Below are 12,500 nucleotides of genomic sequence, written 5' to 3'. Positions count from 1 at the left end.
AACAAAAATAATCCATATTTTCCCCCCTCAGACTCTTAAAGCGTATTTTCTTTTGTCATTTGCTTGAAGAAAACTATTATAAGAAACCAGTGTAATAAGGACACAGTAGAATAACAAGCAAAATCATCCTCATTTCCCACTTTTTTCCCAATCCTGCCCCTCCAGACTCTTAAAAAAAAACATCAAAGTAACCAAAAAACAGTAAAGCAATGAAAAAAACAATCCCCCTTGTGTCCTTATTCGCAAAGACAAAAGACAACTAAAACGAGAAAAAAAATCAATCCCCTTGTGTCCTTATTCGCAAAGACAAAAGACAACTAAAACCCAGTCCTTTCCACCAGACTCTTAAAAACCATCGTCGTCAAAGTAACCAAGAAACAGAAAAGCAATTACAAATTAAAAAAGAGTCAATTCCCCCTTGTTTCCTTATTCGCAAAGACAAAAGACTAAAACTAAAACCCAGTCCTTCCCGCCAGACTCTTAAAAATCTTCGTCAACAAAATAACCAAGAAACAGTAAAGCAATTCAAATAAAAAAAAAATCAATCCCCCTTGTTTCCTTATTCGCAAAGACTAAAACTAAAACCCAGTCCTTCCCGCCAGACTCTTAAAAAACATCATCAAAATAATCAAGAAACAGTAAAGCAATGACAAATAAAAAGTCAATGCCCTTGTGTCCTTATTCGCAAAGACAAAAGACAACTAAAACCCAGTCCTTCCCGCCAGACTCTTAAAAATCTTCGTCAACAAAATAACCAAAAAAACAGAAAAGCAATTACAAATAACAACAGTAATTTCCCCCCTTATTTCCTTATATGCAAAGACAAAAGACTAAAACTAAAACCCAGTCCTTCCCGCCAGACTCCTGAAGAACCTGGGACAAGTGGCAGGATCTTGGGAGACGCAGGTGCTGGTGGTGGTGGACGGGCCCCATCAGGAGACCCTTCGCCTGGCCGAGGTCTTCGGGGTCGAGGTGGCTGTCCACACGCCCCAGGGGTCGCCGGGGGAGAACACCAGGTGGGAGAGAGGGCGGCGTTTCCGTGGCTGGAAGTGCTGCTTGGTGTCGTAGGCCTATCATTTATCGATTCTATTTTGTTTTATCTTATCATATACATTTTTTTTTCTCTCTAGAACGTGCTTCTACCTTACAGTGGGAAATAATGACCATACCTTTATTTTTGTAGACAAGATTGGTACAATTCGTATCGCGGGTACAATTCAACGTACAATTGTCGTTGTTCTTTTGCAGAACGAACATGAACATAGCGTTCGCCCTGCACGCCGTGTTCGAGCGATGGCCGAACGTCAACAAAACCATCCTCCTTGAAGACGACCTCCTTCTCGCTCCAGACATCCTGAGGTTCGCATGACGGATACCGGTTGCCAATATCAATCGTGCAATTCTCTTGAGATTATTACGTAGCAACAGTTTCGTAAGGAATATAGTTTTCACGTCACGTTTTACCTGCGGCTCGCGTTGCATCGAATGTGGTTCTGAAGCGGATATTCGTCAATACTAATATCCTCCGATGTGTCACAGGTTATTCTTACATACGTTAAGATGAACTGAACAGGTCTTTTTTTAGTTATTACAGGCTAATATCATCAGCATTATCATCTCTATTATCATTTATCCTCCTCTTCGCTCATTACCCTTTATCCTTCTGTTCGCTCATTATCATTTATCCCCCTCTTCGCTCATTATCCTTAATCCTTCTGTTCGCTCATTATCATTTATCCCCCTCTTCGCTCATTATCCTTTATCCCCGTCTCCGCTCTGCAGCTACTTCCACCAGACCTCGTGGCTGCTGACCCGCGACCCGACGCTGTACCTGGTCAGCGCCTTCGGCCAGAACTCCTACCCGAGCACGGCCTGCGACCCGACGACGCTCCTCCGCGCCGACATGTACCCGCAGTACGGCTGGATGACGTGTCGGAGGTGGGTGGCGGAGGTCCTGCCGCTGTGGGTGCCCGCTGGGGTGAGTGCAGGGCGGGGAGTGGGGCGGGGGTGGGGGAGGGGTGGGGCGGGATGGGGGTGGGGTGGGGGTGGGATGGGGGTGGGGTGGGGAGTGGGGGTGGGGCGGGGAGTGGGGAGGGGGGATGGGGGGAAGACGTGCCGAAATGCTTGCGCGTTTGCATATGAATGGCATACACATGGGTAGATGCATGTAGGCACGCACGTATTTACACATACGCACACGCTTACGTACACAAAAACGCAGGCAAGAAAGCACACACACACACACACACAACGCAGGCAAGCACGCACACGCATACACACTCATGTCACTATTGCATTCGAGCCAAGCCTATGATTCCCCAATTTCAACGTACCAGCCTCACCTCAATGTTTATAACTAAAATGGAATCCACAACAAATAATCTCATTCTTAGATATTTACAACACATACAATATAATAATTACATTCCCATACTCATTATTATTCCTAAAAGCATTCTTATATATTCCTAATGTCGTCCCTAAGTGCATTCTTGTATATTTACACATTCCTAAATACATTCATGATAAGCCTAACTCAACATCTGAAGCCATTCTTATTACCAAGCATATCCATTCATAATATTTCCTATGGTATTCATTCATAGCATTCTCAGACTGTGACATTCTCCTGCTTATCTTTTGTCAGTATTAATTTCCTCCCCTTCCTCCGATGCATCAATGGCCATACTTTTTCAACATATTTTTTAATACACTTAGGATGAAATGATGTCTTAAAGTTTAGTACATCCTCAGTATGGTTATTTTCATTATTATTATAATTATTATCATTATTATTATCATCATCATTAATATCATAAGCAAGATTATCCTCATTATTATCGTCATCATCTTTTATCATAATCCTCCCTTGGCATAAGGAGAAGGAGGATAAAGAAACGCTGCCAATTCGCCTCTTATCCTTCTTTACGCAACCGTCAGAGTGGAGTCGACTGGGACTGGTGGCTCTACACCGAGGGCGTCCGTCGGGGCATGCAAGCCGTGGTGCCCGAAGTGTCTCGTACCGCCCACGCCGGTGCTGCGGGCGCCCACGTGACGGGCTGGGAGCAACATCAGTACTTCGATCCGAGGCTCATCAGTTACCGCCCGCACGTGCAGCTGAGGAATGTGGGGAGGTTGGCGTCCATTGCGGCTTTGCTTTTTTTCTTCTTTTTGTTTTTGTTGTCGTTGTTTATTAGTTTATATTCATTTGTTTAAGGAAGTTGCTATGTCGTGAGAAGGAAGTTTTTCTTTTAGTTATGTGTAAAGGGAAACTGCGTGTGCCGTGAAGTTCGAAGTTATGGTTCGCTTTGCTTCGGATTTCGAATTAGCTGATTTTCATTACGACTCCGTAGAAGAACAGATCTTTCAAATAGCCCATCTTATAGAAGGACGAAATCAAACGTGCACATTAATACATAAGATCTTTTCGAATGACTTATTTACCAGCATTTTCTTCTTCTTTTTTTTAGATTAATATCGAGCAATTATTCGGAATGGTTCGAAGACGAAATCCGACGAGCCACGAAGATTCAACTGCTGAGTCATCCTTGCCACTATAATATTATCCCCAAGAATCAGGTAGGAAGGAAAACGGATCAAGGAACTGGGGGGATGGATAGAGGAGGTGGGAGAGGGAAGGATGGAGGGAGGGAGACAGGGAGAGGGTTATGGAGACGGATGGGGAAAAAGGGGGGGGGGGGGGGGAGGGAGAGAGAGAGAGAGAGAGAGAGAGAGAGAGAGAGAGAAAGAGAGATGAAACTACTCCCACCTCGATAGCGATGCCCACTCTTCACATGCTAAAAAGAAGAAAAAAATGAATACAGGCCGGAATATAATCAACTGATACCATTAAGAAAAAAAAATCCGAACAAGAAGGAAATCCATCTGAAAAGAGATAATCACACCCAAAATCAAAAACTTCTTCTGTATCATACCCATTCTAATTACATGTATGTATATGCTACTACCTTTTCCCTCTCCCCCCTCCAGCCCGGTCCCTTCGTCTTGTATCTGGGCGTTGCAAGCAGAGCAGATGGAGACAACGGCTTCTTCCTGATGCAAGCAGTGAGTGAAGTGGATTTTTTGTGTCTTACCGAAGGCAGTTGGTGTGTCTTCTTTTATTGTGGAATTGTGATTTGTTGAAGAATCTAGGGTGGAAGTTATTTTTTCCTTCCCTTCTGGTTCTTTGTCCCTCGTTTCTTTTTTTTGCGTCTTATTATTTCTTCTTCTCGTATTTTTTCTTTTCTCGCTCCCTCCTCCTCCTCCTCCTTCGCCTTCTCTTCTTCTTCCTCCTCCTCCTCCTCCTTCTCTTTCTCCTTCTTCTTCTCCTCTTTCTCTTTCTCCTTCTCCTGCTCCTCCTTCTCTTTCTCCTTCTTTTCCCCCTCCTTTTATTTTTCCTCCTCCTTCACCTCTTCTTCTTCTTCTTCTTCTTCTTCTTCCTTCTCCCCTACCTCTTTCTCCTCTTTCCTCCTGCTAAATATCCCTCTCTCTCACCCAGTGCCTCGGAACAGACGAGCAAGAAGTGAAGGAAATATACGAAGGCGTGCTAAGATTTCGCATCCGCCCTTTCGTCCACAACCACGCCCATCCCCACGCCCATCCCCACGCCCACTCTCAGGATCTCGCGCCCCAGGACCTGGTCAACGCAACCCTTGAAGCGGCGAAGTCTCGGAGTCTCGGTTGCGAAAAGGAGGCTCGGGTTTTGTACCTCGTCGGGTGTCCCCTGTCCAAGTACTGGTAAGGCGGAGGTTGCGAGGCTGCGGGCGGGAAGGCGAGGCGTGTGGCAGGGCTGGACGTGTGTGTGTGTGTGTGTGTGTGCATATATATATACATATATATACATATATATATTTTTTTATGAATCTTTGATACAGTCATTTGACACCAAGTTCCAAATGTTACGGTGCAAGTATTTCAAAGCTCAAGATCGAGTTCACAGTAATACCAGTTCAAGAACCTCTCAATTAAAACTAGTATATTTAACCTTTCTTTTTATTTGTGAATTGTCTTATTGTGGTATTATTTTTGTTACTTTTGTTGATGATGACTGAGGTTTTTGATTAATATACTTCTTTATTGTTTATTACATTGTGAGTATTATTATTTATTGGTATTAGTATAGTCATAGTATTGTAATACGTGATATTTTCATTTCTTTCTTTTTAGTTATCATTATTACCATTATCATCATCATCAATAAAGTTGCTATTGTTATCCAAATTAAGAATGAAAAGTTGTTTTCTTTTTCATTTCTGGTTGACCACTAATTCTGTGTCAAGGGTCTTTATTTACTCCTTCAATAAAGCTTATTTTCCTTCTTGTCAATATCACTATCATAATGTCATATCTTTCCCTAGCAAGTATTCCGCCGGACCAAGCGACTGGGTGGCACCGAAGGCAGACTTCGTGAAAGAAGCGGACAGAGTGGCTTCAAAGAGGAGGAAGGCCAGGCAGACGGCGAGGTAAGGAAGCCTTGGGTGTTAGAAATCAGTCTCTGTTAAACGTTCTAGGCGGTTTGTTTGTGTTTTCTTTTTCTTTTTTGTTGTTGTGGATGAGTTTTGGTTTTATAACTTGTTTTATTTAGTTTTTTTTTTTGTTTATTCGGTTACATGTATTAGGACTTTTTTTCGTTATTTCGTTGTTAATTCAATTGGATATGTGGATAAAGCATTTCTGTGATAATTGACTTTTAAAAAAAATAAGCATATATCTCAGATTATATTACTTATTTATTATGTAACCTTATGTAAGTATATATGATTATATATGATTATGTAACTTGTATATACTTTCTGAACTGCGTATTTATTATAAATGTGAAATATTGCTATGAGATTTTGCACTAATTACGTGTCCTTCTAAACAGGATAAGACTGAATCCAAAATCGGCCAAGGAGGAATTTGATCTCGATAACTTTCTAGATGTTTCGAGAAGAATGCCTGGTCAATAGGGAAAAAATATATATTTGTAAATATGAATAAGTGTGTAGATATATGAATCAATAAACGTTACTGTGTTTACTTTTGTTTCATTGCGAAGATATGTGATTGTCTATTATCCAATCTATTTTTTTCAGTTATTCGTATTTTCAATAATAACGTTATTATTAATCAAAATAGTAGGCGTAAAATATTGGGGAAAAATACACATACTTAATGGTACATTGTGAAACGCACGCAAATGATCTAATTCTGTCACTGGTCCCTCACATATACTGTAGACATCCTTCAGCGCTGTTTCAGAGGGACTGGCACTCACCTGAGAATGGGGGGCACTTGTCTTCCTAAATTTCTGAATTAAGTCCACATTCCCTTGTCTAAATTTGACTCTTGAATATTTTCCATTCCTTGAGTTTGATTAATGAACACTTTCTTTCCCCTGATTTTGATTAAAGGCACTTATCACACGAAGAACAAAATGCGTAGGGGCAAAGACATCCCCCTCCCCCTCCTCCTTCCCCTTCCCCTCCCCCTCCTCCTTCCCCTTCCCCTTCCCCTCCTCCTTCCCCTTCCCCTCCCCCTCCCCCCGTGGGCATCCTAGAATTCAAGCACAAAAAAGGATAAAAACAAACGCTAAAGTTAATAATAATGTTTATTAAAACAAACTGAGGACAAATAATAAGAAAAAATTATGAAATTGCGACTAGCTAGAAAAAGTGGAATACGTTTAATCATTTTAATACAGTACTCCGGAGTTCAATATATGATCATATATATACTATATGTATATCTTTTTTTTTAAAGTGCATCACATTTCCTATTCCAGAACACATAACTGATTTATTCATATCGAAATATACAAAATAATGTAAAACTCGGCATATACTATAACCATTCCCGCTTGACACTGGGTTGATCATAATACAACAATTCATTCATTCTAAATATTACGTATTTTTACAAATTCAAACGGCAATTCAGATCACTATCAGAAGAAATTCATTCATAAAAATCTTGGGATCATATGATACAAAAATTATGGTCTGTACAATATTTTTTTTCAAGGGGCAAGAACGGCTTCAATATAAGGCATTGGTATGTATATATATATATATATATATATATATATATATATATATATATATATATATATATATAATAAATCACCAGATTTATTTTAATATTTCAAATTAAGGATGGATACATGTCTTGTTCTCTTAACTAATATTGACGATGATGATGGTAATAATGATGATAATAATGTTGTACTGATGATAAAAATAATAATGATAATAATGATGATCATAATAAAAAAATGATAACAATAATATCAATAATAGTAGTAGCAGTAGTATCAATAATTACAGTGATTTTAATGAAAAAATAACAGTAACAGTAAAGATAGCAATAATAATAATAATAATTACAATAATGATCATAAAAACTTCATTAACAGTTATATTGAAAATGATATCAATACTACCAACATGACATGAAAAATCAAAACAGTAATAATAATGGTAATAACAATAAAAAAATAATAAGATACAATCTGAGGTATCGCTACTTCTCTATGTAAAGTTCTAGAAAGTTCAAACAGCAAAGTTCAACAGATTCAGCGACTGTACGTGAACTTTGCATTCATTACACACATATTGGCTATCAATGTGAGGCTAATAGACATCCCGTATTAAAAAAAAAAAAGAAAAAAGAAAAAAATATATATACAATACATTTCATATAACACATGGAGGAGTTACCAGAAAAAATGGGATATATTTGATGAATTCCAAAAGGAGTTATCACTATAAAATATATATATGTATATATGTATATGATTTACAATCCAAAAAATGTGTCATTTCATTTTCTTTATTTTTTTTTACGTAACCTGGTTCTGCGTTTGTACCAAGGGTGGACTGGCGTAAATAGTTTTATCTTTCCGTATTTTTTTTTTATTCTACCTCCACACACACAAAAAAGAATGTCGCAATGATAGATTTTTCATGTAGAATGAAAAAAATCTTCATTATATATCGGTAACATATAGTTTATAGACACGTTTACCACTAGGGGTTACGGAGGCATTTTATCTTTCGATGAATAACACTACAAATACGATTTTTTTTCCCGCACTTCAACTGACGATCCGTTTTACGTAAATATCAACATCGTATGCATAACCTTCCTTCAAAATCTTCGATCTTATAGAAAAAACACAGTCAGAAATTAATTGAGAGTGATGTGTCATTTGTGTGTATGTGTGTGTGTGTGTGTGTGTGTGTGTGTGTGTGTGTGTGTGTGTGTGTGTGTGTGTGTGTGTGTGTGTGTGTGTGTGTGTGTGTGTGTGTGTGTGTGTGTGTGTGTGTGTGTGTGTGTGTGCATGGTTTAATAATACTTTAAAATGGCAATATGAAATAACTATCATAAAGTAAAAGTCTATGTTTCTGCAAAGGGCACAGCTGATAAAAAACACCAACACAAAACACATCTTTCTTTTATTACAAGTGTATGAAATCCTTTTATAATAAGTGCAGTTCTATGGACATTCTTTACGGTGAAAATAATCAAAACAGAAAACCAAGAAATATCACTCCTTTTTCAGCAGATACAAGGAGTGTTATAAATCACAAATGATATGTATACCATAAGCTGTACAAAATGAAACGAACTTCCCCATTATTTCTTCTTCTCTCATATCATGTCATTATCATCACAATCCCTTCGTTGTTTGTTCGATTCACAACAGTATCACAGGTCAGTCAAGGTCAACCCATATATATACAGAGCGGTGAGTCACCTTGACTTCGTAAACATTGTGCCAAAGGGAACACAAATCTCAGTCAGTCGTCCTTCGTTTAGGTCTCAATTGAGGGGATATTTAGTATTTGTATTTTTTTTTCCGATATTTTCTTCTTCTTCCATGCCTGGTCGCCTCACTTGTCTGCATCACACGAATGTATTTTTGTAGCACTTTCTACGCCCTTGCGAGTCTTTTCCAAAACGCTCGCGCCCGAAGGAGGTTCGGCCGCACTCCTGGGGCCAGGGAGGCCCGACCGACGGGGCCTACAGTCCCCCACGGCACTCGCGGTGGAATCCAGAAGGAGGCCCAAGCGTCCTCCTCAAATCCTGCCGCAGGAGGTCGAGTGCGAGCCGCGCCCTACGGTCTCTGGTCCCTGGAGGCGCCGGAGGCCGCCCTTCTGCCCCCCCTCGCCACGGGCGGAGGCCCCCTCGTGGGCGGCGCGGCGGCCTCGGCCCTGAGGACATGCGGAGGGGCACTCCGAAGGGGCGCTCGCTGTCGCGGGGACGAGGTCATGAGGGGTCATGCGGGGTCGCGCTGCGGAGGCTGTTCGTTGCGCTCGATGTCGAGGATGGGCGCGGACGCGAGGCGCAGCTGGCGCCGGACGTGCGGGCGCGCCACGCCCTGGCCGGCCGAGATGGGCGGCAGGACGATGTTGGAGGAGGACGGGCGCTGGGGCGGCAGCGAGGCCAGGGGCGGCAGCGCGGGCGGCGTGGTGGGCAGCGTGGGCGGCAGCGAGAAGGTGTTGCGCGCGCCGGGGCTGAGCGGCGCCTTGTCGGGGCGCGCGTGCCTGGCGGAGGCGTGGGCGGCGCCGCCGAGCCGCGCGCCGCGCCACGACCCCGCCTCGCCGTCCTCGGAGCCGAGGCTGCGCGGACCCGACGACTCGAGGGAGTCGAGCGAGCCCACGGACGCCCGCGAGCCCCGGGAGAGCGGGCGGGCGCTGGTGACGCTCCGGGAGGCGGCGCGGGCGGCGGAGGGGCCGCGGCCGCCCACCGTGCGCAGCGCGGAGCTGTAGACCCGCAGGTCCCGCACCTGCGCCCGCAGCTTGGCCACCTCGCCGCGCAGTTCGGCCACGCGCTGCTCGCCCGCCTCCACCTGCTGCTTGAGCTGCACCTCGCGCCAGCGGTGCTGCTCCTGCTCGTCCGCCACCTGCGCCTGCTGCTGCGCCAGCTGCCCCTCCAGCTGCGACACGCGCGCCGTCCTCTCGTCCAGGACCCGCTTCAGCTCCGACACCTGCTTGCGGAGGGCGTCCTCGCCCGCCTGCGTCACGTGCCGCAGGTGCGCCTCGAACTGCAGGTCTGCAACGGAAGCCTCGCCGTCACTCACGCGCTCACAGCGGAAATAATAGGGGTCGCATGCATATATGTACACACACTCACACACACACACACACACACACACACATATATATATATATATATATATATATATATATATATATATATATATATATATATATATATATGTGTGTGTGTGTGTGTACATATATACATATATATATATATATATATATATATATATATATATGTATATATATATACGTAAACACATACACACATCAATACACATAACTAAGCATACACAAGTGTCCCTGCACACGCACACTCCCAAGCTCTGCCCCTGAAACAACCCCATCAGTATAGACAATCGAATAAAAATTCCTCCAACAAAAATATGACATCCACTCGAATCTCCTGCACGAACCGGCGGTCAAGGTCGACCTTGTGTCAGTGCAGAAAACACCCTCCCTCCCCCTCTTCCCCCTGAAAGGATGACCCTAATTTATTATTCAAGTAGAACTGCTCTCTCAACCACAAGGTGAATGGCAATCGTATGTATGTGTGCATTATATATATGTAAGTACTTGTGTATACATACATACACACACACACACACACACACACACACATATATATATATAATATATATATATATATATATATATATATATATATATATATATAAATATATATATAATATAATATATATATATATATATATATATATATACATATATATATAATATATATATATATATATATATATATATATATACTATATATATATATATATATATATATATATATATATATATATTATATATAATATATTATACAATTATATAATATATATATATACAATATAATATATATATATATATTATATAAATATATATACTATATAAAAATTATATATAAACACACACACACACACATACAACCACATCACACACACACACACACACATACATATATATATATATATATATATATATATATATATATATACATACACAAACACAAACACAAACACACACACACCCACACACACACACACACCCTACCTACACACACAAATAAAACACAATATGAGAACAACCATCTCGTCGTAGACAACAACAACAAAAAAAAAAAGCCTAACCATCACACCGCTGCTGAAGGAGTTGGATCTGCTGGTGAAGGCCACTCAACACCGTCTCGTGCTCCGCCTGAAGGAATCGGATCGCCTCGTGGACGGACCCGCTGCTCCTGAAGAAAAAAAAGGCGGGAAAACGATCTTTATGGAGTCGGGAGAAAGGAAGAAACTGTTGATAAAGATGATAGTTATTAAGAGAAAAATAGGATGATAGAGAAAAATATGATGATGATTGTTGTGTTTTTATTCCCGATAGTAATGAAACGACAAGGGAACGATTGAGATTAGTATAGGTGGTGATAATAAGGGTGATGTTGATAGTATTACTAATGGTGATGATGATGTTGTGATCTTTGCCAATTTATTTGCAACAACAAAGAGAACTAAAATGAATATATAAAAAGGGAGGAAGAAAGAAGAAAAATACGAATAAGGAAATAGAGTGAAGGAGAAACTATCACATTTCCAATAAAAAATTACGTGATAATCATAAATCCGTTTTCTTTGCGCCATTTCCAGAAAACGGGATTTTACCTAAAAATGGGGAAGAAAATTAAATAAAAACAAAACTCATAGAGAAAATAACTATTATCATCTTAAAAACGCATAATGACGTATAAGAATTTTCGCTGAGTAACAATAATAACAATAATAATAATACTAATATAAAAGTTAAAACTCGAGGCACGTGACTTAACGGACACGGCAGTTTGAATTCAAATACAAAATCCAAGCAAAGAAAAAGGAAAGGAAATAGAGGAAAGAAAGAGACGAAATATTGTCAAAGGTTTTTGCGTTTTCAGATATTTATAACGATGGCGGCAGTAATAGGCATAATAATAATAATAATAATAATAATAATAATAATAATAATATAATAACAATAGAAAAGAATTTAAAAAAATATGATAACAATAATAATAATCATAACAATAATAATAATAACAATAACAATAATGGTAATAATAATAATAATAATAATGATGATAATAATAATGACAATAATGATAATAATAACAATAATGGAAATAATAATAATAATAATGATAGTAATAATAATAATAATACCAACAACAGCAATAATTATAACAAAAGGAACATTACGATTATCATCTAGAGACAAAAACTGAATTCTACAAATCAACATAACAGGGCCTTTATCCCGCACCAAGCATTGCACTCTGCAATAACACCCCTTTCTTTGTTTAACTTAGCAAGATAGATATCCCATGACAAAAGTAAACATGAAACAGTGATCAAACTTACTTATCTCAATTACCACATGATTATTTTTTTTTATAAAGACTAAATGTCAAATGAAGCTTAATGAAAAAAAAATCATAAT

The 12,500-nt window shown here is 40.2% G+C and overlaps 2 protein-coding genes across 5 annotated transcripts in view; one reads left to right on the top strand and one right to left on the bottom strand.

The window, feature by feature from the left end:
• The window catches only part of LOC122252852 (protein O-linked-mannose beta-1,2-N-acetylglucosaminyltransferase 1), a 10,789-nt gene extending 4,790 nt beyond the window's left edge, over window positions 1-5,999 (top strand). Inside the window, exons 7-15 of the mRNA XM_043015562.2 lie at window positions 861-1,016; window positions 1,249-1,359; window positions 1,783-1,978; window positions 2,941-3,134; window positions 3,471-3,579; window positions 3,991-4,065; window positions 4,499-4,737; window positions 5,358-5,462; window positions 5,867-5,999. Of these exons, the coding sequence (XP_042871496.2) occupies window positions 861-1,016; window positions 1,249-1,359; window positions 1,783-1,978; window positions 2,941-3,134; window positions 3,471-3,579; window positions 3,991-4,065; window positions 4,499-4,737; window positions 5,358-5,462; window positions 5,867-5,951 (1,270 nt within the window). The 3' untranslated portion in view covers window positions 5,952-5,999. The remainder of the gene's footprint in view (window positions 1-860; window positions 1,017-1,248; window positions 1,360-1,782; window positions 1,979-2,940; window positions 3,135-3,470; window positions 3,580-3,990; window positions 4,066-4,498; window positions 4,738-5,357; window positions 5,463-5,866) is intronic.
• Window positions 6,000-9,117: 3,118 nt separating this feature from the next.
• Window positions 9,118-12,500, bottom strand: part of LOC122252854 (uncharacterized) — a 97,700-nt gene continuing 94,317 nt past the window's right edge. For all 4 annotated transcript variants that reach the window (XM_043015565.2, XM_043015566.2, XM_086536616.1 and 1 more), the window contains 2 exons: window positions 11,162-11,268; window positions 9,118-10,038 (listed from right to left, as the gene is read on the bottom strand). In XM_043015565.2, the coding sequence (XP_042871499.2) occupies window positions 9,263-10,038; window positions 11,162-11,268 (883 nt within the window). In that variant the 3' untranslated portion in view covers window positions 9,118-9,262. The remainder of the gene's footprint in view (window positions 10,039-11,161; window positions 11,269-12,500) is intronic.

The sequence above is a fragment of the Penaeus japonicus genome, unplaced genomic scaffold (assembly GCF_977035675.1).
Source record: "Penaeus japonicus unplaced genomic scaffold, GWHDUDI00000001_assembly GWHDUDI00000004, whole genome shotgun sequence".
NCBI classification, from domain to species: Eukaryota; Metazoa; Arthropoda; class Malacostraca; order Decapoda; family Penaeidae; genus Penaeus; species Penaeus japonicus.
The sequence above is the reverse complement of the archived record's forward strand: the minus strand, read 5'-3'. Positions and strand labels throughout refer to the sequence as shown.